Source organism: Rana temporaria, chromosome 12 (genome assembly GCF_905171775.1).
Source record: "Rana temporaria chromosome 12, aRanTem1.1, whole genome shotgun sequence".
Classification (NCBI taxonomy): Eukaryota; Metazoa; Chordata; class Amphibia; order Anura; family Ranidae; genus Rana; species Rana temporaria.
Window position 1 is genome coordinate 117,777,231 of NC_053500.1, and position 22,504 is coordinate 117,799,734.

Here is a 22,504-nt window from a genome sequence, read left to right on the forward strand (position 1 = left end):
ACAGCCATGCAGACCAATTTGATGCAGTGTGTGGCGTATGGTCAGAGCACTGACAGGCTGACCCCCCCAGCCCTTCAACCTCTGCAACAATGCTAGCAGCACTCATACATCTATTTCCCAAAGACAACCTCTGGCTATGATGATGAGCACGTGACCTCAACTTCTTTGGAAAGGCCTGTTCTGATTGGAACCTGTCCTTTGCTGTATGGTCTTGGCCACCGTGCTGCAGCTCAATTTCAGGGTCTTAGCAATCTTCTTATAGCCTAGGCCATCTTTATGTAGAGCAATAATTAATTTTTTCAGATCCTCAGAGAGTTATTTGCCACGAGGTGCCATGTTGAACTTACAGTGACCAGTATGAGAGAGTGAGAGCGATAACACCAAATTTAACACACCTGCTCCCCATTCACACCTGAGACCTTGTAACGTGGTTTAGACATTAATGGCTGTGTGTTGAGTTATTTAGAGGGGACAGCAAATTTACACTGTTATACAAGCTGTACACTCATTACTTTACATTGTAGCAAAGTGTCATTTCTTCAGTGTTGTCACATGAAAATATATATTAAAATATGTTTAAAAAATGTGAGGGATGTACTCACTTTTGTAAGATACTGTAGATGAGCAAGTTTGGGGTGGAGGAACTTAAAGTGGAGGTTCACCCTTTAAAAAAATTTCTGACATCACACAGAGTCGCGCCATCCTACCGACAGAATGCCGGTGTTTTTTTTTTTTTCTCAGCACATACCTCTTAATCCCGATTTTCACCTCACGGCAATCCCGCGGGAGTGGGCGTTCGTTCCCAAGCACTGCCTGTGATTGACAGGCTTCCGAACAGCGCATACTGCGCGCCACAGGTTGCCGACAGAGGTATGTGCTGAGAAAAAAAAAAAACACCGGCATTCTGTCGGTAGGATGGCGCGACTCCGTGTGATGTCAGAATTTTTTTTTAGGGTGAACCTCCACTTTAACTGACCTTAACCTGATAGAACACCTTTGGGACAAATTAGAGCGGAGCCTACGAGCCAGGCCTTCTTGTCCAGCATCAGTGCCTGACCTCACTTAATGTGCTTCTGGAAGTATGGTCAAACATTCCCATAGACACTCCTAAACCTTGTGGACAGCTTTACCAGAGGAGTTGAAGCTGTTATAGCTGCAAAGGGTGGGCCAACGCAATATTGAACCCTACGGACTAAGACTGGGATGCCATTAAAGTGGTTGTAAAGTTATTTTTTTTACTTTTACCTACAGGTAAGCCTATAATAAGGCTTACCTGTAGGTAAAAAAAAATATCTCCTAAACCTTTACGGTTTAGGAGATATTCCCCTCGCAATGAGCCGCTGAATGCAGCGGCGCATGCGCACAGATGATTTTCGGCTTAAGGCCCGGCAGCTGCCAGACCTTGCCGGAAAGAAGTCTCCCGCGCGTATGCGCAGGAGTGACGACATCACGGCTCGAGCCATTCACAGCGCTGGAGCCGCGATACCTGGAAGACACGCCAAGGCGAAATGTCAGCTGCCTCGGCGTGGAGCAGGAGAGACACCGACGCCTCGTTCTAAGGTAAGTATTTCATAATGAGCTAGTATACGGTGCATACTAGCTCATTATGCCTTTTCCCTTACAGGTGTAAAGAAAAAAGAAATCTGCGGGTTTACTACCGCTTTAATGGCAGCCATCCCAATACTTTTGGCAATAAAGGGCCAGATTCACAGAAGAGATACGCCGGAGTATCTACTGATACTGATACCCAGCGTTGGGTATGCAAATGAGCTTTTACGGCGATACACAAAGGTTTTCGCGTTCGTTACGTCGTCGCTAGTAATTTTTTCCCGTCGCAAAGTTAAGCATGCTTTTACATGGCTTAACTTTAGACGAGCCATGTTAAAGTATGGCCGTCGTTTCCCGCGTCGAAATTCAAATTTTTTTTTTTTGCGTAAGACGTCCGGGAATACAAAAGTATGTTACGCACGTCGCCGTTCAAAAAAATGACGTCACTTCGCGCAAAGCATTGGCGGGAATTTCAAAACGGAGCATGCGCAGTACGTCCGGCGCGGGAGCGCGCCTAATTTAAATGGTACACGCCCCATTTGAATTAGGCGGGCTTGCGCCGGACATCTTTACGTTACTCCGCCGCAAGTTTATACTCAAGTGCTTTGTGAATCAGGCACTTACGAGGAAAACTTGCGGCGGTGTAACGGATGTAGATGTAGCCCAAGCCTCTAAGTGTGGTAGAAGTCTCACATAGCCCAACCCAGCTGATGTGGTGCATATGGGTCCGTGAACCCCCATAAAAAAGAACAAAAACGGCGTGATTGGTTGACATAATCAGCCGCAATAATATTCCTTTGAACACCGTCTCTGTAATGTCCCCTCTCGGTATCATTATCACTTTAGCTCATTGAAAGGCAGAGCATGGATTTATCTGATTGAAATGAACAATTATGATTATTACGTCTGCGGCTTGTCTCTTGTGATTTGTTATAGCTGTAGTTATACCAAGAATAGCTGCAGAACTGGATATCCTTATGTGCCCTGCTATTCATGGCTGAGATCTTATCAACTGAGCATAATCCAAAACGACCTATTTCAGAATTGAAAGAATGATGTCCAACAGGAAAAAAAGGTTTGAGAACTAGAACTAAAATTGGCAACTGTCACTGCGACATCTGCGACAACGATCTTTTGTCTTCATGTGAAAGCTTTGTTTATCTCGGTAAACTTAACTCTTAAACTGAATGCTAGGCAGAAACTAAGGGCCAGATTCACATAGAATTGCGGCCGTGTAACGTAACCCGTTTACGTTACACCGCCGCAAGTTTTCAGTATTAGTGCCCGATCCACAAAGCACTTACCTGTAAACTTGCGGCGGTGTATCGTAAACACGTCCGGCGCAAGCCCGCCCAATTCAAATGGGGCAGGTACCATTTAAATTAGGCGCGCTCCCTCGCCGGACGTACTGCGCATGCTCCGTTCGCAATTTTCCCGACGTGCTTTGCGCAAAATTACGGCGGCGCGACGTGTTTGTGAATCGCGACGTGCGTAACGTACTTACGCCGGGAAAAAAAAATTCAAAAGCGACACGGGAACGACGGGCATACTTGACTTACACCGTCGGATCTTAGGATGCAGTACCTCGGCCGCCGCTGGGTGGAGTTTGCGTCGTATTCCAGCGTCGGGTATGCAACTTAGCAGTTACGGCGATCCACAAAGGTTTTTCCCGTCGTTACGTCGGCGCAAGTCTTAGTTTCCCATCGCAAAGTTAGGGTTGCTATTAACATGGTGTAAAATTACTCCACCATGTTAATAGCAGCCCTAACTTTGCGACGGGAAACTAAGACTTGCGCCGACGTAACGACGGGAAAAACCTTTGTGGATCGCCGTAACTGCTAATTTGCATACCCGACGCTGGAATACGACGCAAACTCCACCCAGCGGCGGCCGAGGTACTGCATCCTAAGATCCGACGGTGTAAGTCAATTACACCTGTCGGATCTAAGGGCTATCTATGCGTAACTGATTCTATGAATCAGTCGCATAGATACTCTGAGAGAAACGACGGCGTTTCAGAGAAACGCCGTCGTATCTCTTCTGTGAATCTGGCCCTAAGACACCAATTACTGCAGTTCTTTTTTTAATGCAAGCAGTGCACGTACACGATTTGATCTGGCATTAGCCTCTTATGCCGCGTACACACAAACGGATTTTCGGTTGGAAAAAAATCGGATGTTTTTTCCGACAGAATTCCGCTCAAGCTTGGCTTGCATACACACAGTCACACCAAATTCCGACCGTCGAGAACGCGGTGACATACAACACTACGACGAGCCAAGAAAAATGAAGTTCAATGCTTCCGAGCATGCGTCGAATTGTTTCCAAGCATGCATGTTTTTTTTCCTGTCGGAATTCCATACAGACTAACGGATTTTCCATTTTTTTTCCGTCGGAAAAATAGAGAACATATTCTCTATCTAAAGCCCTGTACGCACGGCCCAGATTCTCGTCAGGAAAAAAACGTTGTTTTTCCTGACGAGATTCCTGGCAAGAATCTCTTGCCGGCCGAGTGTACACACACACCATTCAAAAGAACCGCCGTTCTTTTGAATGGCACGAACGCAGTGACGTCATTGTCTACGACAAGCATGCGCTCGTCACATTCGATGCCGTCGCCGCCATCTTGCTTCACCCTACCTATGCCATGGAAGCTACCGCGAATGTGTCAAAGTTATTTTGAGCATGCACAGTGTAGTGGTGGGACCTTAAAGATTGTTGGTTTACGCCAGATTTTCGAGAGAAAGACACACAGCTGTGTGTTTGGCTATTTAGTTCTGACCTGACTATGGCTCAGGGCCCCACCTAACAGACACAAAGTCTGTGCATGTGAATCAGGTGGACGCCCATCCCTCTGAGAGGAGTCAGACGCTGCATGTCTGCAGGAGGCAGATGTCATTGGTGATTGAGCAGCAAGGTGCTGATCAGGAGTAAGCTAGGAGAGAGCTTAACTCAAGGAAACTCTATTTGTTCTGAGGAGCTGACTAAAGGCCTGAAACAGCCGGATGGCAAGAATGAAAGCCTGGAGGCTAAAGTTTTGAGTATGCAAGATACAGTAATGGTGGAACCCCCCTGCGAGGGCTACTGATGTATTTGTGAACTTTGTGCTTTTAAATAAAAGTGGGCTACCAGGCCCTTAAAAATTCAGTTCTGGACTGGCGTACTCATTAAAAAAAACGCACCTACCACTGGAGTCTGATCACCCCAATCTTACATATGGTGGAGAATGCGGGCAGTTTTGGAAGAGTTCCAGATCCTTGCATACCAAAAACAGTGAGTAAAGAGAAACTGTGGCCCGGATTCAGATAGAATAGTCTAAGTTGTGGGCAGGCGTAGCGTATCTGAGAAACACTACGCCACCGTAAAACTTAGGGCGCAAGTTTCGTATTCAGAAAGAACTTGCGCCCTACGTTACGGCGGCGTAGTGTAAATTTGTCGGCGTAAGCCTGCCTAATTCAAATTTGGCTGGTAGTGGGCGTGTTGTATGTTAATCTATCATGACCCCACGTAATTGACGCCGTTCGTGGACGTATCCCAGTGCACATGCTCCAAATCATGTCGCAAATAGTCAATGCTTTCGACGTGAACGTAACTTACGCAAAGCCCTATTCGCGAACGTTTTATGCAAACGGCGTAAACGACGGAAAATTCGACGCTGTCCCAACATCAATACTTAACATTGGCTACGCCTCATAGAGCAGGGGTAACTTTACGCCGGTCCGACGCCTTACGCAAACAACGCATATAGATACGCTGGGCGCAACTACGTTCATGAATCGTCATATCTACCTAATTTGCATATTCTATGCGTAAATATCCGAAAGCGCCACCTAGCGGCCAGCGTAAATATGCAACTAAGATACGACGGCGTAAGAGACTTACGTCAGTCGTATCTTAGCCAAATTTCGGCGTATCTTGCTTTCTGAATACAGAAAGAAGATACGCCGGCGCATGCTAGAATTTACGTGGCGTATCAATAGATACGCCGACGTAAATTGTTTCTGAATCCGGGCCTGTGTGTTTTGTATCAATGCTGTGATGGGCAGCCAGGCGAACTGCCAGTGAATGGATGGCTCAAGCGGAATCGCAAAGAGTGAAGTCTGCATGTGAAAGTGTGCTGTTTGCAAGTCTTGGAGACAGTACGCCAAATTTTCCTGTGTTAAAAGGAACTGTGTTAAAAACCATTGTTGGTCTGATTGCAGAGATGGGGCGGTCAAAGCGCAAAAAGGAAGCAATGTTTTCTGAGATGAGAGACAGAGGTCTGTGGCTGGAGGGGTTGTTACCACCTGATCGAACCCCTAACATGCCTGAACAGAGCTTACCAAGGAGAAAGAGAGTTGGTGTTGTCCCTAGCAACACAGGTGCAATGAGTGCATCCCCCCTACAGTAAGAAACATTATGCAGGAAACACTTAACCCCTACAGTGCCACCTAGTGGTTAACCCCTTCACTGCCAGTGTAATTTTCACAGTAAGCAGTGCATTTTTATAGCACTGATCGCTGTGAAAATTACAATGGTCCTAAAAATGTGTCAAAAGTGTCCGGTGTGTCCGCCATTATGTCGCAGTCATGAAAAAAATCACTGACCCTACGCTGAAGAAGTTCCGCCCACTGGGACGTAACGCGTACGAGGGGAGGAGTTAACGTGTGACGTCACCCGCGATCGCCGCCTCGCGATGTACCTGGCTGTTTCACATTGGTGGAGTGTACTGCTTGGAGCTTAGCACTGGGCTGAGAGTGCCATGCAGTGTGAGTGTATTTTATATCGTTTTTTACCTGAATAAATGCTGGTTTTGCTACAGAGAGCACTAGATTTCTTTCCTCTCTGTCCTACATGTCCTATTGCTGCCAAACCTTGGGCTGTTTTGTTTTGGATACAGAGATATCAGACATCTGCTGACCCTTGATACCAGGACCTGTGTCATTTGCTTACCACGCTTTGTGACCTCCTGGAGGTCGAAGTAAGGAGGTGAGAGGCCATCCATACTTTTTGGTGGAGGATCTTTACTCTAGTCACGTTTCTGGATTCACACCTGTATATGAAATTATTGGATTTTTCTTGCACTTATTTCACTTATGGACTTTATTTATTTATATATTTTTTTATTATTAATAAATTTTTGCGCTGCACTTTTTCACATGTTTCTTTGGGATGTTTTATTTGAATTTATCCTAAGTGCTGGCTGGCATTCCTATTGTATAGTTTGTAGTTTATTTATGTTTCAGCGCTGAATAATTTTTTAATTTTATATACCGTATTTATCGCGGTATAGCGCGCTCCCGCGTATACCGCGCACCCCTAAAGTTGCCCCGAATCCTGTGGAAAAAAAGTTTTTTTTTGTGATTTTCAGGGCAAAAAAGTGCGCGGTATACGCCGATAAATTACGGTACACTACACTGACTGACTGCACACTACACTGACTACCTGTCTAATCTCCATTCATTCGTTATATACGGCCGCCGTATAAGCAGCAGCCTTATATAGTGTGGGGCGTGGGCTTAGCCCATGAGCCATGATTGGCCAAAGGGACCCTGCCTTTGGCCAATCATAGCTCTCACAGCACATCGCGCTGTGATTGGCCAAAGCATGCAGGTCAGGTGCACGCTTTCGCCAATCAGCAGCCGTCAATGCACTGTGACCTCGCAGTGCATTACGGGGCGCTCCGCGGCAGTCAAATTTGCCGCAAACACCCCATGTGTTCATTTGTTCTACGAACAAACAAACAGCTGATGTTCGAGTCAAACTTACGTTCAACTCAAAGATCCAGACCATCCCTACTTTGTATAATAGTATTCTGCATCTCTTGGAAATGTTAATTCTAACATTGGAGGAGATGAAGGCCAATTTGGGACTCATCTGTCATAATTTAAACAAAATCTAAGAGACGGTAACTGAGTCACATGTTAGCAGTTCAGATGATATAACTACTTTGTTGCCATGGGAAACAATTTCTATTTAAAAAGAACCAATAAAACATCTGGAAAACAATACAGAAAATAGTTCCCATTGGAGCAAATTAAGAATAATTAGACATCCTGAAAAAAAACAGGAGTAATCAGATAGCACAATTAGCCCATAACTAGCTGATAAAAATGATTCACCAAAGATATCTTATGTGTGTTATTTATGGTGGAACGGAGATGTAGTCTCTCTGATAGACCATTATCTCCATCCATTCAATGCTTTATAAACTGTTGATTTCTGGAAAGTTGCATGATTAAGGACTAGAAAATTAGATGTTATTTAAAAAAAATAATGAGCTTCTTTAATGGAACATGCTTTGTGGTGCGCTGCAACACACATAGTTAGTCAGGTTGAAAAAAGACACAAGCCCATCTAATTCAACCAATCAAGCTGCAGAGGGGGGTAAAATTCCTTCCTGATTCAGGAGGCAATCGGGTATTCCCTGGATCAGTGGCGGTGCGTCTATAGGGACGCAGGAGCGCCGCCCCCTCTGGCTCGCTCACAGCCAGTAAAATATACAGATTCATACACTGTATGAATCTGTATATTATCGCCGCTGCCGCCCACTATTCAGCTGGCTGGAAGTTAAGCACCGGTCAGCTGAATAGCGGCAGCTGACTGGCTGTGTGGAAGTGCCTATCAGGGCCAGCGGCCCTTATAGGCTGTCCGAGTACAGCCCTGAGGCTGTAGTCAGCTTCCTAAAGCTCATCCTCGGGACGTACGTCCAAGGATAAGACTGACAGGCGTCTCAGCCAATCAGGTAACCTGATTGGCTGAAGCGTCATCGAGGGCGGGACGAGGGACATCAAGGGACGTAGAAGCCATAAAGGTAAGTGCCGGGGGGGGGGGTACTGGGCACGGTGGCTACAAGTGGGGGCACAGTGGCTACAAGTGGGGGCATAGTGGCAACAATTGGGGGCACAGTGGCAACAATTGGGGGCACAGTGGCAAAAATTGGGGGCACAGTGGCTGTGTTTGATGGCATAGTAGTGACAATTGATGGCACAGTAGCTGCGTTTGATGGCATGGCACAGTGGCTGTGTTTTGATGGCATGGCACGGTGGCTGCGTTTTGATGGCATGGCATAGTGGCTGCGTTTTGATGGCACGGTGGCTGCGTTTTGATGGCATGGCACAGTGGCTGCGTTTTGATGGCACAGTGACTGCATTTGATGGCATGGCACAGTGGCTGTGTTTTGATGGCATGGCACGGTGGCTGCGTTTTGATGGCATGGCATAGTGGCTGCGTTTTGATGGCACGGTGGCTGCGTTTTGATGGCATGGCACAGTGGCTGCGTTTTGATGGCACAGTGGTTGCGTTTTGATGGCATGGCACAGTGGTGACAATTGATAGGTACAGTGAGGCTGCAATTGTTTTCTTTTTTTTTTTCGTTTGCGCCCTCCCAAAAATTTTGAGCACCAGCCGCCACTGCCCTGGATCAACTACCCCTGGTGTCATTACCTCTAAAAATGAGTATCCAGTTATATTTTGTGAATTTAGAAGCTGAGCTGGTCAGAACCCGTTCTTGAGAAAGTCTATTCTACATATTCACACTTCTTATTGTAAAGAAGCCTTTCCATATGTGAAGATTAAATCTCTTTTCTTCCAGATCTAAAGAGATCATTTATGCTTGCTTGGACTTTAAGGCCCCATACACACGATAGAATCCATCCGCAGATAAATCCCAGCAAATGGGTTTCTGCGGATAGATCCTATGGTGTGTACACGCCAGCGGATCTCTTTCCGCGGAGAAATCTCCTCTGGGATGGATTCCAGCAGATCGAATATTTGTTGTGCTGCACAACAAATCCATCTGCTGGAATCCATTCCAACGGATGGATCCGCTCGTCTGTACAGACTTACCGGATCCATCCGTCCAAAGGGATTCCCCGCACGCGTCGTAATGATTTGACGCATGCGTGGAATTCCTTATATGACAGCGTCGCGCCCGTCGCCGCGTCATAATCGCGGCGACGGCGCGACACGTCATCGCCAGAGGATTTCCGCGCGGATTTCAATGGGATGGTGTGTACACTCCATCCCATCGAAATCAGCGGATATCTTTGAGAGGATTTATCCGTGGAAACGGTCCGCTGGACCGTATTCGCGGATAAATTCTCCCGTGTGTATGGGGCCTAACACACATTAAAGCGCCTAGCGCTTCAACATGCTTTTTTGATGTGTTTTTGGTACTTTGGTGATGCTTTTTTTGAAGCTTTAATGAAGCGTGTGTGTTGATTTTCTATTTGTTTTAAAGGGGCTCAGCAGAACCCTGTCTCAGTATTACCCCCACTCAGCAGATCCCCAGCTCATTACTACCTGGCTCTGGCTTGAAGAGGGGACTGGGTGATTGAGGAGCTCTGTTGTGGGGGATGTATGATGGGGAGGCTCTGATGTTATAGGGGGCCTCTGATGTATATGGCTGACTCTGATATGATGTGGGGTTCCATTGTTATAGGGAGGTCTGTGATGTATAAGGGGACACAGATGTGATGGGAGGCCCTGGATATGAAGGGGTGACTCTGGTTTCTTGGGACCTCTGATATCATTGGGAAACTCTTATTTGTAGGGATGACTCTGATGTGATGGGGGGGGGGGGGCTCTGATGGGATTGGGGACTTTTGATATGAAGGGGGAATCTGATTTGATGAGGGGACCTCTGATGTGAAGGGGGGCTTCTGATATAAAAAGGGACCTCTGATGTGAAGGGAGGGCTCCAATTTGATGGGGAGACCTCTGCTGTGAAGGGAGGGCTCTGATTTGATGGGGAGACCTCTGCTGTAAAGAGAGGGCTCTGATTTGATGGGGTGTCCTCTGGTGTGAAGGGGGGACTCTGATTTGATGGAATGGCCTCTTATGTAAAGGGGAACCTTTGATGTAAAGGGGGACCCTCTGATGTAAAGGGGGACTTTGATTTATTGGGATGACCTCAAATGTGAAGGGGGGCTTCTGATGTAAAGGAGAACCTCTGATGTAAAGGGAGGGCTCTGATTTGATGAGGCGCCCTCTGATGTGAAGGAGCAACTTTCATGTAAAGGGGGACCCTCTGATGTGAAGGGGGACTCTGATTTGATGGAGAAACCTATCATGTGAAGGGGGACTTTTGATAGAAAGGGGGGGCTCTGATTTGATGGGGTGACCTCTCATGTTAAGGGGGGGGCTCTCATGTATAGGGAGGCCTGTGATGTATAGGGGGGGTACTGATGTTACGGGGAGGACTCTGATATGAAGGGGTGACTATGGTTTCATGGGGGAACTTCTGGCATCATTGGGGACCTCTGATGTGAAGGGGTGACTCTGATGTGATTGGGGGACCTCTGACGGGATTGGGGACTTCTGATATTTAGGGTGGACTTAGATTTATTGGGGTGACCTCTGATGTAAAGGCAGGCTGCTGATATAAAGGGGGACCTCTGATGTGAAGGAAAGCCTCTGATCTGAAGGGGGGACCTCTGATGTGAAAGGAGGGCTCTGATTTGATGGGGGGACCTCTGATGTGAAGGGGGGCTTCTTATGTGAGGGGGGACATTTTATGTGATAGGCGACCTCTGACATGATTGGAGACCTCTGTTGTGAAGGAGGGGGGCTTTCATTTGATGGGGCGACCTCTGATGTGAAGGGGGTTGTACAGGGGCGGACTGACAACTCATTGGGCCCCCGGGCAATAGAATATTATGGGGCCCCTGGGCTTACAGATGGCCACCACGCCAGGAGGCAGTGCAGAGGCGGGGCAGCTAAAATCTCGGGATTTTCACATCAAAAGCATGTCGGTTTCGGACATATCGGGGACAGATCTAAAAAAAAACATAGAAACATACTGTCCCTGGTTTTACTGAGCCTGGCAACCCTGATGGGGCCCCCTAGTGGCATGGGGCCCTCGGGCAGTGCCCGAGTGACTCAATGGTCAGTCCGCCCCTAGGGTTGTATACATCGTCCCAGGTTTAGGTTTCCCATTGATAAGGTTACGTTTTTTACATTTTAGATGCCTCAAGATTCTGTATACTTTTATAGGGTGCTGCAACTGAAAAAAAAAAAGTTGAGAAAGAAACGCTGATATATATGTAATCATGGCTCTGCCAAACAATAGATAAAATAAGCAGTCATCTTTTCTAAAATGCGGTATAATTCCTCTGGAATAATTTTTTTTGTAATAAAGCTATAATCTTAAAGACTTATCTCAAATTGTTAATGCGCCCCGCTGAGAAGACGACTGAGACCAAACGAGGCTTTGCTATAAACCGTAATTGGTTGCTGCATCAATTGTCTCTGTCAATGACTAAGACTCATTCTACATATCACTAGGCATATTCCCCGCACAACCTTGAGTCATTTCTCTTCATACAAATGTGTTCTTTTATATTTATTCTTCTTTTTTCTTTTTTCTATAGTTCTCTATTCCTTACAGATGTCTTCCAGACAAAGGGCCAACATAAATGAGCTAATCCTTGTCAATCTTCTTCTGATCCATGGTTTCCAACAGTCTGTGGATTCAATGTTCCCTCTTTCCTGACTTTTGACTGTTGACAGTTTAATTGTTTCCAGTTTTCCTCCATCAAGAACTTTTATTTCACATCATTAGCTATGTAGAACATTTAAAGCGGAACTCCAGGCAGTCAGATAAATACATAGAGGAAAAAAAAAAAGGGAGCTGCGTTACCTTTGAAAGGATTTGTATCTCTGTCCATCCAGTTCTTGGATTTATTTAGCTCTACCACAGGGCACGATCCCGTCTGGCAGGGCAGAAGACAATGGGCCAGATTCACGTAGAATCGCCCTACGCTGCGGCGGCGTAACGTATTACATTTACGCTACACCGCCGCAAGTTTTCAGTGTAAGTGCTTGATTCACAAAGCACTTGCCTGTAAACTTGCGGCAGCGTAGCGTAAATCCGCCCGGCGCAAGCCCTCCTAATTCAAATGGGGCGGGGACCATTTAAATTAGGCGCGTTCCCGTGCCGAACGTACTGTGCATGCTCCGTCCCTAAAATTTCCCGACGTGCATTGCGCTAAATGACGTCGCAAGGACGTCATTGGTTTCGACGTTAACGTAAATGGCGTCCAGCGCCATTCACGGACAACTTACGCAAACGACGTGAAATTTTAACGGGGGAACGACGGCCATACTTAACATTGGCTAGACCACCTAGAGGGCAGGTTAAGTTTTACGCCGCGTATCTCTACGGAAACTACGTAAATTTTCAGCCACGGGCAAAGCGTACGTTCGTGAATCGGCGTAACTAGTCATTTGCATATTCTACGCCGACCGCAATGGAATCGCCACCTAGCGGCCGGCCTAGAATTGCAGCCTAAGATCCGACGGTGTAAGTCACTTACACCTGTCAGATCTTTGGGCTATCTATGCGTAACCTGATTCTATGAATCAGGCGCATAGATACGACAATCGTATCTCAGAGATACGACGGCCTATCAGGAGATACGCCGTCGTATCTCTTTTATGAATCTGGCCCTTAGATATTATGTACAGGTCTAGTCCTTGTGACTGGACAGTTAAAGAGAAGCAGCAAACTGATGAGCCCATCTCTCTGTCAGGCCCCGTACACACGACCGAGTTTCTCGGCAGAATTAAGCCAGAAACTCACTCGGAGCTGAATTCTGCTGAGAAACTCGGTCGTGTGTACACTTTTCAGCGAGGAACCCGTTGAGGAACTCGTCGGGCCGAAAAGAGAACATGTTCTCTATTTTCTCGTTAGTCAATGGGAAAAGTCGGCCCGCCGAGATCCTCGGCGGCTTCAACACTGAACTCGATGAGGAACTCGATGTGTTTGGCACGTCGAGTTGCTCGGTCGTGTGTACGGGGCCTCACTCTTCTGTCTGTTCCTATCAGCATGCAGCACGGCTGATGGGCTCCATTTGTTGCATCTTCCTATCTCAGTCTGCACTCTGCCGTTCGTGGTCTAGAAGAGACTAAAGCCGCGTACACACGATCAGTCCATCCGATGAGAACGGTCTGATGGACGGTTTTCATCGGTTAACCGATGAAGCTGACTGATGGCCCGTCGCGCCTACACACCATCGGTTAAAAACCTGATCGTGTCAGAACGCGGTGACGTAAAACACGACGTGCTGAAAAAAACGAAGTTCAATGCTTCCAAGCATGCGTCGACTTGATTCTGAGCATGCGTGGATTTTAAACCGATGGTTGTGCCTACTAACGATCGGTTTTCACCTATCGGTTAGGAATCCATCGGTTAAATTTAAAGCAAGTTGGCTTTGTTTTAACCGATGGCTAAATAACCTATGGGGCCCACACACAACCGTTGTCGTCTGTTTAACCTATCGTGTGTACGAGGCCTTATACCAGGTCAGATCCAGGTAAAAAAAATTAAGCACTCTCCTAGGTTTAGGAAAGGCTGCTATATAAATTGAATATCACTTCACTTTACTCAGTGGAGTAGGGGTTGATTGGTTAGGGCTGCTCAGGTTTTCACAAGCTGCTGCTCTGCTACTTCCCCCTGTATTCTAGAAATCTAGTCTAGAACATAGTGAGAGGGAGGGCAGAAGCTGCAGTCTGAAAATGTATTCAGCCAATCCCTGGGAAGGTGTGCCCAGAAGGTGGGAGAAGAACCCATAGTTTTATTCAAAAGAGGCAATGGAGGAATGCAGCATGCAAGACAAGGAAGAAAGAAAACAGATTCTGTTACGCAAATAATAATACTTACATATCGGGTCTGGTGCGGGCCTCCAGCAGGAACTTACTCCGCTCAAGTAATCCTGCTGCAGTGTGTCACATCTCGCGGCATTTAATAGAAATGCCAGCACTCGTAGAGATGCAAGTGTTCAATAGAGATGCCGGCGCTCAGGAGAAGATGTCGGCATTCAGGGAGGAACAGTAGGCTGGTAGCCTAGGGAACCCATCGGAGGAGTAATAAATATGTATCAGGCTATGCACAGCATGTAGGATACACTATGGGCATGGCCCAAGGCCGGTATGAGGGGGAGGGGGCAAAGGGGAACCTGCCCCAGGCGCAGTGTTGAAGGGGAGCTTCAGCTTCTTCTGCATCTTAGTCACAGAACCAAAGCGGTCAGCTTTTGTCCCCTTCCACCAGCCTGCACACCACCAGTAAGACTTTAGTTTGCTTAGACTTGCCTCAGTTTAGTCCTGGCATCTTCTGTCTGCTTAGTATTCTAAGCCCTGCCCGGTTGTAGCCCTGGCATTTTCTGTCTCTGTCAATGCCCGCCCACCTCCTATCAGACTTGCAGAACAGGAAAGTGTGTCCCCACCTGCCCACCTCCTATCAGACTTGTAAAGCGGGGAAGTGTGTCCCCGCCCGCCCACCTCCTATCAGACTTGTAGAACAGGGAACTGTGTCCCCGCCTGCCCACCTCCTATCAGACTTGTAGAACAGGGAACTGTGTCCCCGCCTGCCCACCTCCTATCAGACTTGTAGAACAGGGAACTGTGTCCCCGCCTGCCCACCTCCTATCAGACTTGTATAATGGGGAAGTGTGTCCCGCCCGCCCACCTCCTATAAGACTTGTAGAAAGGGGAAGTGTATCCCCGTCCACTAGCCTGGCCACCTCCTTTTATATTTCCAAATGATTGATAAACTACAATTACTGAAGCAGGCTAAATATAACTAAAAAACACAGAGAAACCGGTAGTTCTCATTATTTGTAAGCTGGTTTAAAAATAAAAAATAAAAATGGCTGATCAGTCTAAAACGCCGGGGCCTATTTTTTGTCCTAGTCCAGGGCTGGTGGAATATGTAAGAATTACAGAAAGAATATGGCCCGGATTCAGAAAGGACTTACGACGGCGTATCTCCAGATACGCCGTCGTAAGTCCAAATGAGCGCCGTCGTATCTATGCGATGATTCATATAGGCAGTTACGCCTGAATTTGGCCAAGATACGACCAACGTAAGTCTCCTACGCCGTCGTATCTTGGGTGCATTTTTACGCTGGCCGCTAGGGGCGCTTCCGTAGATTTACGCGTCGAATATGCGAATGACCTAGATACGCCGATTCAGAAACGTACTTGCGCCCGTCGGATTTAGCTACGCCGTTTACGTAAGGCGTCGGTCCGGTGTAACTTTACCCCTCATAAACCAGGGGTAAGTCATGTTAAGGTATGGACGTCGGAAACGTCGGAACAGCGTCGTATTTTACGTTGCTTGCGTAAGTCGTACGTGAATGGGGCTGGGCGTATGTTACATTCACGTCGACAAAGCATTGAGCCGACGTATCTTAGGGAGTATTTGCAAAATGACTCTGAGCATGCGTGCGCATGCGCCGTTCGATCGGCAATGCATTTACATGGGGTCACGCTTCATTACAATACAACACGCCCACTGCCTTGCTACTTTGAATTACGCGGGCTTACGCCGGCCCATTTACGATACGCTGACGTAACTTTGGGAGCAAGTGCTTTCTGAATACAGTACTTGCCTCTCAATGTTACGTCGGCGTAGCGCATAGGAGATGCGTTACGCACGCTCAAAGATACGACAATGTATCTGAATCGCGGCCTATATGTATATAAGGCACACCAGAGATCGGATATATCAGCACATGCAAAGTCATCCTCAAAGTAATTGCCAAACATGAAATGTGTGCAACTCTAGACATGGTCCATGTAAAGAGAGCAAACAATGGATCATCGGTGACCAGAGAGTTTCCAGTCTACTTGGATATGGTCACAACACCTCCCATATATTGGCCTGTCCTGTTGTATTATTGCCAGCTTTACGCAGTCACGGATAATGCAAAATCACTTTTGCAGAGAAACCAATCGGCTTCTAACCTCAACTTCTTCAATTACGCTTTGGCAATAAAACCTGGAAGCTGATTGGTTTTTATGCAGAAGTGATTTTGCACTCTTCGGGCCAGATTCTCAAAAGAGATACGACGGTGTATCTCAAGATACACCGTCGTATCTCTGTTTTTGGCCCCGGGTATCTATGCGAGTGATTCCTAGAATCATTTACGCATAGATACGGCGTAGATCCGACAGGTCTAAGTCACTTACACCGTCGGATCTTAGATGTAATTCTACGCTGGCCGCTAGGTGGCGTTTACGTTGATTTCTCATTTGACTATGCAAATGAGCCTGATACGCCGATTCCCAAACGATTTTGCGCCGCCTCGTCGTCGTTTACGTCGTTTCCGTAAGCGTAAGGTTACCCCTGCTATATGAGGGGTAACCTTACGTCATGTGAATCTGCCCCTCTAGCTTTAGTAAATAAACCCCATAGTGTGTCCTGTATGTCCAGACTAAGCCTTCCATCTCTTATGATATACATACTTGCTTTGCTGACTGTCTATCCGGATGAACATTTTTCGTAGTTCCTCTTGATTAAGGACTCCATCGGAAAAATACGTCTGGAATTCTTCAAATGACAGTTTGCCATCATCTGGAAAAAAGACAGATATATGATAGCCAGGGCTTTTTTTCTCAGAAAACAGGTGCAGGAACTTAACCACAGGCCACTCCCCCCACACACACACACCCTCCAAACTGCATCAAATAGTGGGTGTGGTCAAATTTCATTAACAGTGGGAGGGTCTTAAAGGGGCATTAAATACCAGGAGTGCATTAAGTGCAGATTTCGGGGGGGTAACACAGAGTGCAGAGTACAAGGTTGCGCTGCATACAGAGTGCAGAGTTCAGGGGTGCGCTACACACAGAGTGAAGGATTTTGCATTCTTCCATAGCTGCTAACCTCTGCATTCCCCATCCACGTCTCACTTTCACCCCTCTTCAGCGCTGACCTCTGCAAGCAACCCCCTCTACTGCCCCCATATCCCCCCCCCCCCCTTCCATAAAAGCTCTACCATCTTCTACCTTACTTTTGTTGCTGTATTAAGTTGAAGCACTCAGCTGGCTCTAGTACCTCCCCACACACTGTAGGTGGCTCCACTTCTCCCAAATCCTGTACTCAGTGGGAACTGCACTTAATGCACTCCCGGTATTTAATGCCCCTTTAAGACCCTCCCACTGTTAATGAAATTTAACCACACCCACTACCTCATCCTTCCATTTTGCTTTTAAATGTTCTTATTTCTTCTGAGAAATCCTCACTTCCTGTTCGTCTGTAACTTCACACAGTAATGCGAGGCTTTCTCCCTGGTGTGGAGTGTCATGCTCACCCCCTCCGTTGGACTACAGGAGAGTCAGGACAACTACTAACACACAGCTCCTTTCTCTATCTGCAATGTAGAAAGCGCCCTGACTCTTTATTAACGATTAACCCTTTCACGCCGACGGAGCGCATATATGCGTCCTCGGCTTTCAGGGGTTATACCGGGATGATGCCTGCAGCCGCAGGCATCATCCCGGTACCGTTGTTTAGAGCGGGCGATCGGCTTTCCAAACATAACAACCGATGCGGCTAAAAGCCGCTCGGTTGTTATGCCGGAGGAGCGGGAGGGGACATCCCCCCCCTCCCGCCGCCTCTCGCCGCTCTGACCGGGCCTCCCGTCCCACCGGGAGACCCGATCCACGATCCGGCGCCTCCAGCGTCTCGGCGAGCTCTGAAACAAAGCCGTAAACGGCTTTGATTCAGTGTCCGCATTGAAACCACGGAAGCGGCGTCATGACGTCACTTCTGGGTTTCTCAGATGCCAATGGCGCCGGATTTAAAAAAGTACACAGTATTCAGAATTGCCGTTTTCGGCGATCTGAATACTTTGAAGTGCAAAGGAGGGCTCGGAGGTCTTTTAGACCCCCGATCCCTCCATAAAGAGTACCTGTCACCACCTATTGCTGTCACAAGGGATGTTTACATTCCTTGTGACAGCAATAAAAGTGATCAAAATGTAAAAAAAAAAAAAAAAAAAAATTTAATATTAGAAAAAATAAATAAATAAATAAGAAAACAAAAAAAAAATTTTTTAAAGCGCCCCCCTCCCCGCGAGCTTGCGCAGCAAAGAAAGCGCATACGGAAGTCGCGCCCGCATATAAAAACGGTGTTCAAATAACACATGTGAGGTATCGCCGCGATCGTAAGAGCGAGAGCAATAATTATAGCACTAGGCCTACTCTGTAACTCTAACCTGGTAACCGTAAAAAAAGTTTAAAGCGTCGCCTATGGAGATTTTTAGTTACCGTAGTTTGTCGCCATTCCACGAGTGCGTGCAATTATAAAGCGTGTCATGCTTGGTATCTATTTACTCGGCATAACATCATCTTTCACATTATGCAAAAAAATTGGGCTAATTTTACTTTTTCATTTTTTTAAAATTCATGAAAGTAAATTTTTCCCAAAAAGTTGTGTTTAAAACACCGCCGCACAAATACCGTATGACATAAAATATTGCAACAATCGCCATTTTATTCTCTAGATTCTCTGCTAAAAATATATATATAATGTTTGGGGGTTCTAAGTAATTTTCTAGCCAAAAATATGGATTTTAACTTGTAAACACCAAATGTCATACATAGGCATAGGCATGAAAGGGTTAAAGAGGTAATATGGGTGTAATACGTAAAGTTAATATTACCTTGCACATGTCATAGTATGAATACTTTTTCAAGGCACTATATATATATATATAATTTATTTATTTTAATTATTATTGTATTTTTATTAATAATTAAAGAGGTAACATGGGTGTAATACAGAAGGTTAATATCACCTTGCACATGTCATAGTGATATAGAAGTACATTATAATAAACAAACACATTCAAAAGCATAGACAGGCATGTTTAGCCCATATTTTTAAATCTGCAAGAAATCCGATTAGTATGGACAATATCAAATCTTTTTCTCTAGTTTTCACAATTTAGATCCTGAATATGCTCAAACACAGAATTTCCAATGGTGGTTATTTTACCCGGCATTGTAAGGGTTGTTGCAAGCTTCAGCTAGCAGGCAAAGGTCTAATGTGGGGTGGATGCTGCACAGATATAACGGCGGGGGGCACTGTGAGTGGCAGAATTTTATCCTTTTATCTGGGTACGTGTCTGAGTACTGGGCTCTTGCTGTGTTTGTTTGCAGAGCCATCTGTGCTGCCTGTCATCCAAAATATCCCTTATGAGGGCCATTCACAGAGCCTTACTAGAACTGTGTCTTCAGTACCCAGAATCCTCCTCATAGGTCTCATTTACACTCTGCTGCTACTCCTTTCTCTATAGGCGGGCACTGGTGGGTTAATAGTACGGATAGGGACTAGTACCGCAGGGGTCCAGACTGACAACACGAATCTGACACTCACCATTCTTGTCTGCCCTCCGGAATATCTGCAAAGAAACAAAAGCCTTCAGTTATAAATCATTTTATTTCCAGGCATGATTCTAACCTTCAATTTGATACAAAAACCCTGAGATTCTGAGCTGCAGTTTAAGAAAGCTCTTTAAAGTAGCATTAAACCCCTTAGCGTTTTTTAGCTTAACACATTAAACACAATAAAATAAACATTTTCTAGTAAACTATTTGTTAAAATATTAACCCCAGCTCTTGCAATTTACAGTTTTTGATGTTGCTGGTTCCTGCTCTCTTAGTGCTGCTTCCTTGAACTTCTGGTCTTCATGGGAAGGAGTTAAAGGGGTTGTAAAGGTAATTCTCCCCCCCCCCCCCTAAATAGCTTCCTTTACCTTAGTACAGTCCTCCTTCACTTACCTCATCCTTCTTCAGAGAAATCCTCACTTCCTGTTCTTCTGTCTGTAACTACACACAGTAATGCAAGGCTTTCTCCCTGGTGTGGAGTGTCGTGCTCGCCCCTCCCTTGAGGGGGAAGGGGGCGAGCAGGAAAGTCAGGATGCCTTCTACGTTGCAGATAGAGAAAAGAGCTGTATTAGTGGGAGTCCTGACTCTCCTGCTCGCCCCCTTCCCCATCAAGGGAAGGGGCGAGCACGACACTCCACACCAGGGAGAAAGCCTCACATTACTGTGTGGAGTTACAGACAGAAGAACAGGAAGTGAGGATTTCTCAGAAGAAATAAGGACATTTAAAAGCAAAATGGAAGGATGAGATAAGTGAAGGAGGACTGCACTAAGGTAAGGGAAGCTATTTAGGACAAAAAATGTTTTAGCTTTACAACCCCTTTTTAGCAGTGGACAGTGCAGTCTCTAGTCAGTCTCTTAGTTTGGAGAAGGAAAGGAGAAGGAGAAGCAGGAGAGTGCCTTGCCGTTCTAAAAACAGCGGCGCTATACCATCGGATTTGCCGCGGGATTCGGACGCTAGCGGTGCGGTATTAACCCCCGCTAGCAGCCGATAAAGGGTTAATACCGCCCGCAATGCGCCGGGAGCTGCTTGGATCGGGCAACTGGCATCGGGGGGGGGGGCGACATCGCGGCGCCTAGGACAGGTAAGTGTCCGTATTAAGTCTGCAGCAACAGTGTTTGTAGCTGCTGAATTTAAAAAAAAAACACAGGTGGAATCCCTCTTAAAGCGGAGTTCCACCCAAATTTGGAACTTCCGCTTATCCCACTCCTCACCCCCTTACATGCCACATTTGGCATGTAATTTTTTGGGGGGAGAAGTGGGGGCTTCAGGAGGAGTGGGACTTCCTGTCCCACTTCCTCCTTCCGGGAAGACGATTAAGCCTAATCGCCTAGGCGATTAAGCTTAATCACCTACAGGAAGGGGCTGCTGTAGGCGATCGCCCAGGACACGTGACAGGTCCTCGGCGATCGCCTGTCCAATCAGACGGCGCCTCGCCGGGCCGCGCGCGCATGCGCAGTGCCGCTCGCGCATGCGCAGTGGGTGCCCGGCCGTGAAGCCGAAAGCTGTCACGGACCGGGTGCCCACACTGAGCATGAAGACGCCGGCCGGCGAGGGGGGGCGAGGAGCGGAGCCCCGTCCGGCGCGTCGCTGGAGCCGTGGAGCAGGTAAGTGTCGGTTTATTAAAAGCCAGCAGCTACACTTTTTGTAGCTGCTGACTTTTAATAAACTTACAAAATGGGTGGAAAACCCCTTTAAGTACGCAATCTGGTATAGCGCGACCGCCCTGCCGCAGTATATGTGCGAGGGGTGGTACACAAGGGGTTAAGTATCTCCAACTTCCAGCTTACTGAGAAGTGTGTGTGCAGCTGAGGCGGGTGTTCGGACAATCTTTTTTTCTTTTATTTTGTTTCTTCTTTCCCCCCTTTCTTGTTCCCTTTCCATTATTTGTCTCTTCCTTCCCTTTCTTCCTCTTCTTTTTGTACTTTGTTTTAATTATGTTATTTTGCTAACACTTTTGTATTGCACTTTGTATACTTACAACCCACTCAGTGGGTGGTGGAGTAGTTTGGGTTCTAAAATTTCCCCTGTGTGGGTTTTCTGAGTAGGAATGTTGTATGCTTTTATAAGACATTTTATTTTTATTTTATGTTGAACTTATTTTATATGGCAACCTGTTGTATTAAAAATGACTGGTGGCATGCTATTTGGATCATCTTTTTATATTCATTCTTCATGTTTTAATAAATTCCACCTGCGTTGTGGGCGTTATCCTTGATGTTATTCTTAGCCTACAATTTGTGTCCTTTTTTGGGAAAAAACTTTCAAATAAATAAATGGAAACAGAAATGTAGGGAGACACAACGCCATAGGACACTGCAAACAAAAAAGGAGCCACCCTGAAAAAAGAAATCATGGGGCAGCAGTCATGCCACTAACTTTAAAAGAGAAGTATGTTTTTTTTTTTTATATTCATACTTACCTCAGTGGATGCAGCATTTTTACAGTAATCAGTGCATTTTTACAGCACTGATCGCTGTATCAATGACAATGGTCCCAAAATGGCGTCAAACGTGTCTGATGTGTCTGTCATAATGTTGCAGTCACGATAAAAATCGATGTTTGCCGCCATTACTAGTAAAAAAATAATATTTATAAAAATGCCATAAAACTATCCCCTATTTTGTAGACGCTATAACTTTTGCGCAAACCAATCAATGAACGCTTATTGCGATTTTTTTTTACCAAAAATATGTAGAAGAATACGTATTGGCCTAAACTGAGTAAAAAAACATGTTTTTATATATATATATATATATATATATATATATATATATATATATATATGTATATATATATATATAT

General features: G+C 46.2%; 1 protein-coding gene across 1 annotated transcript in view; it reads right to left on the bottom strand.

Annotated features, from left to right (window-relative positions):
• Positions 1-22,504, bottom strand: part of NECAB3 (N-terminal EF-hand calcium binding protein 3) — a 111,018-nt gene that overhangs the window by 70,535 nt on the left and 17,979 nt on the right. The window contains exons 2-3 of the mRNA XM_040330344.1: positions 19,691-19,715; positions 16,777-16,885 (exon numbers count right to left, since the gene is read on the bottom strand). Of these exons, the coding sequence (XP_040186278.1) occupies positions 16,777-16,885; positions 19,691-19,715 (134 nt within the window). The remainder of the gene's footprint in view (positions 1-16,776; positions 16,886-19,690; positions 19,716-22,504) is intronic.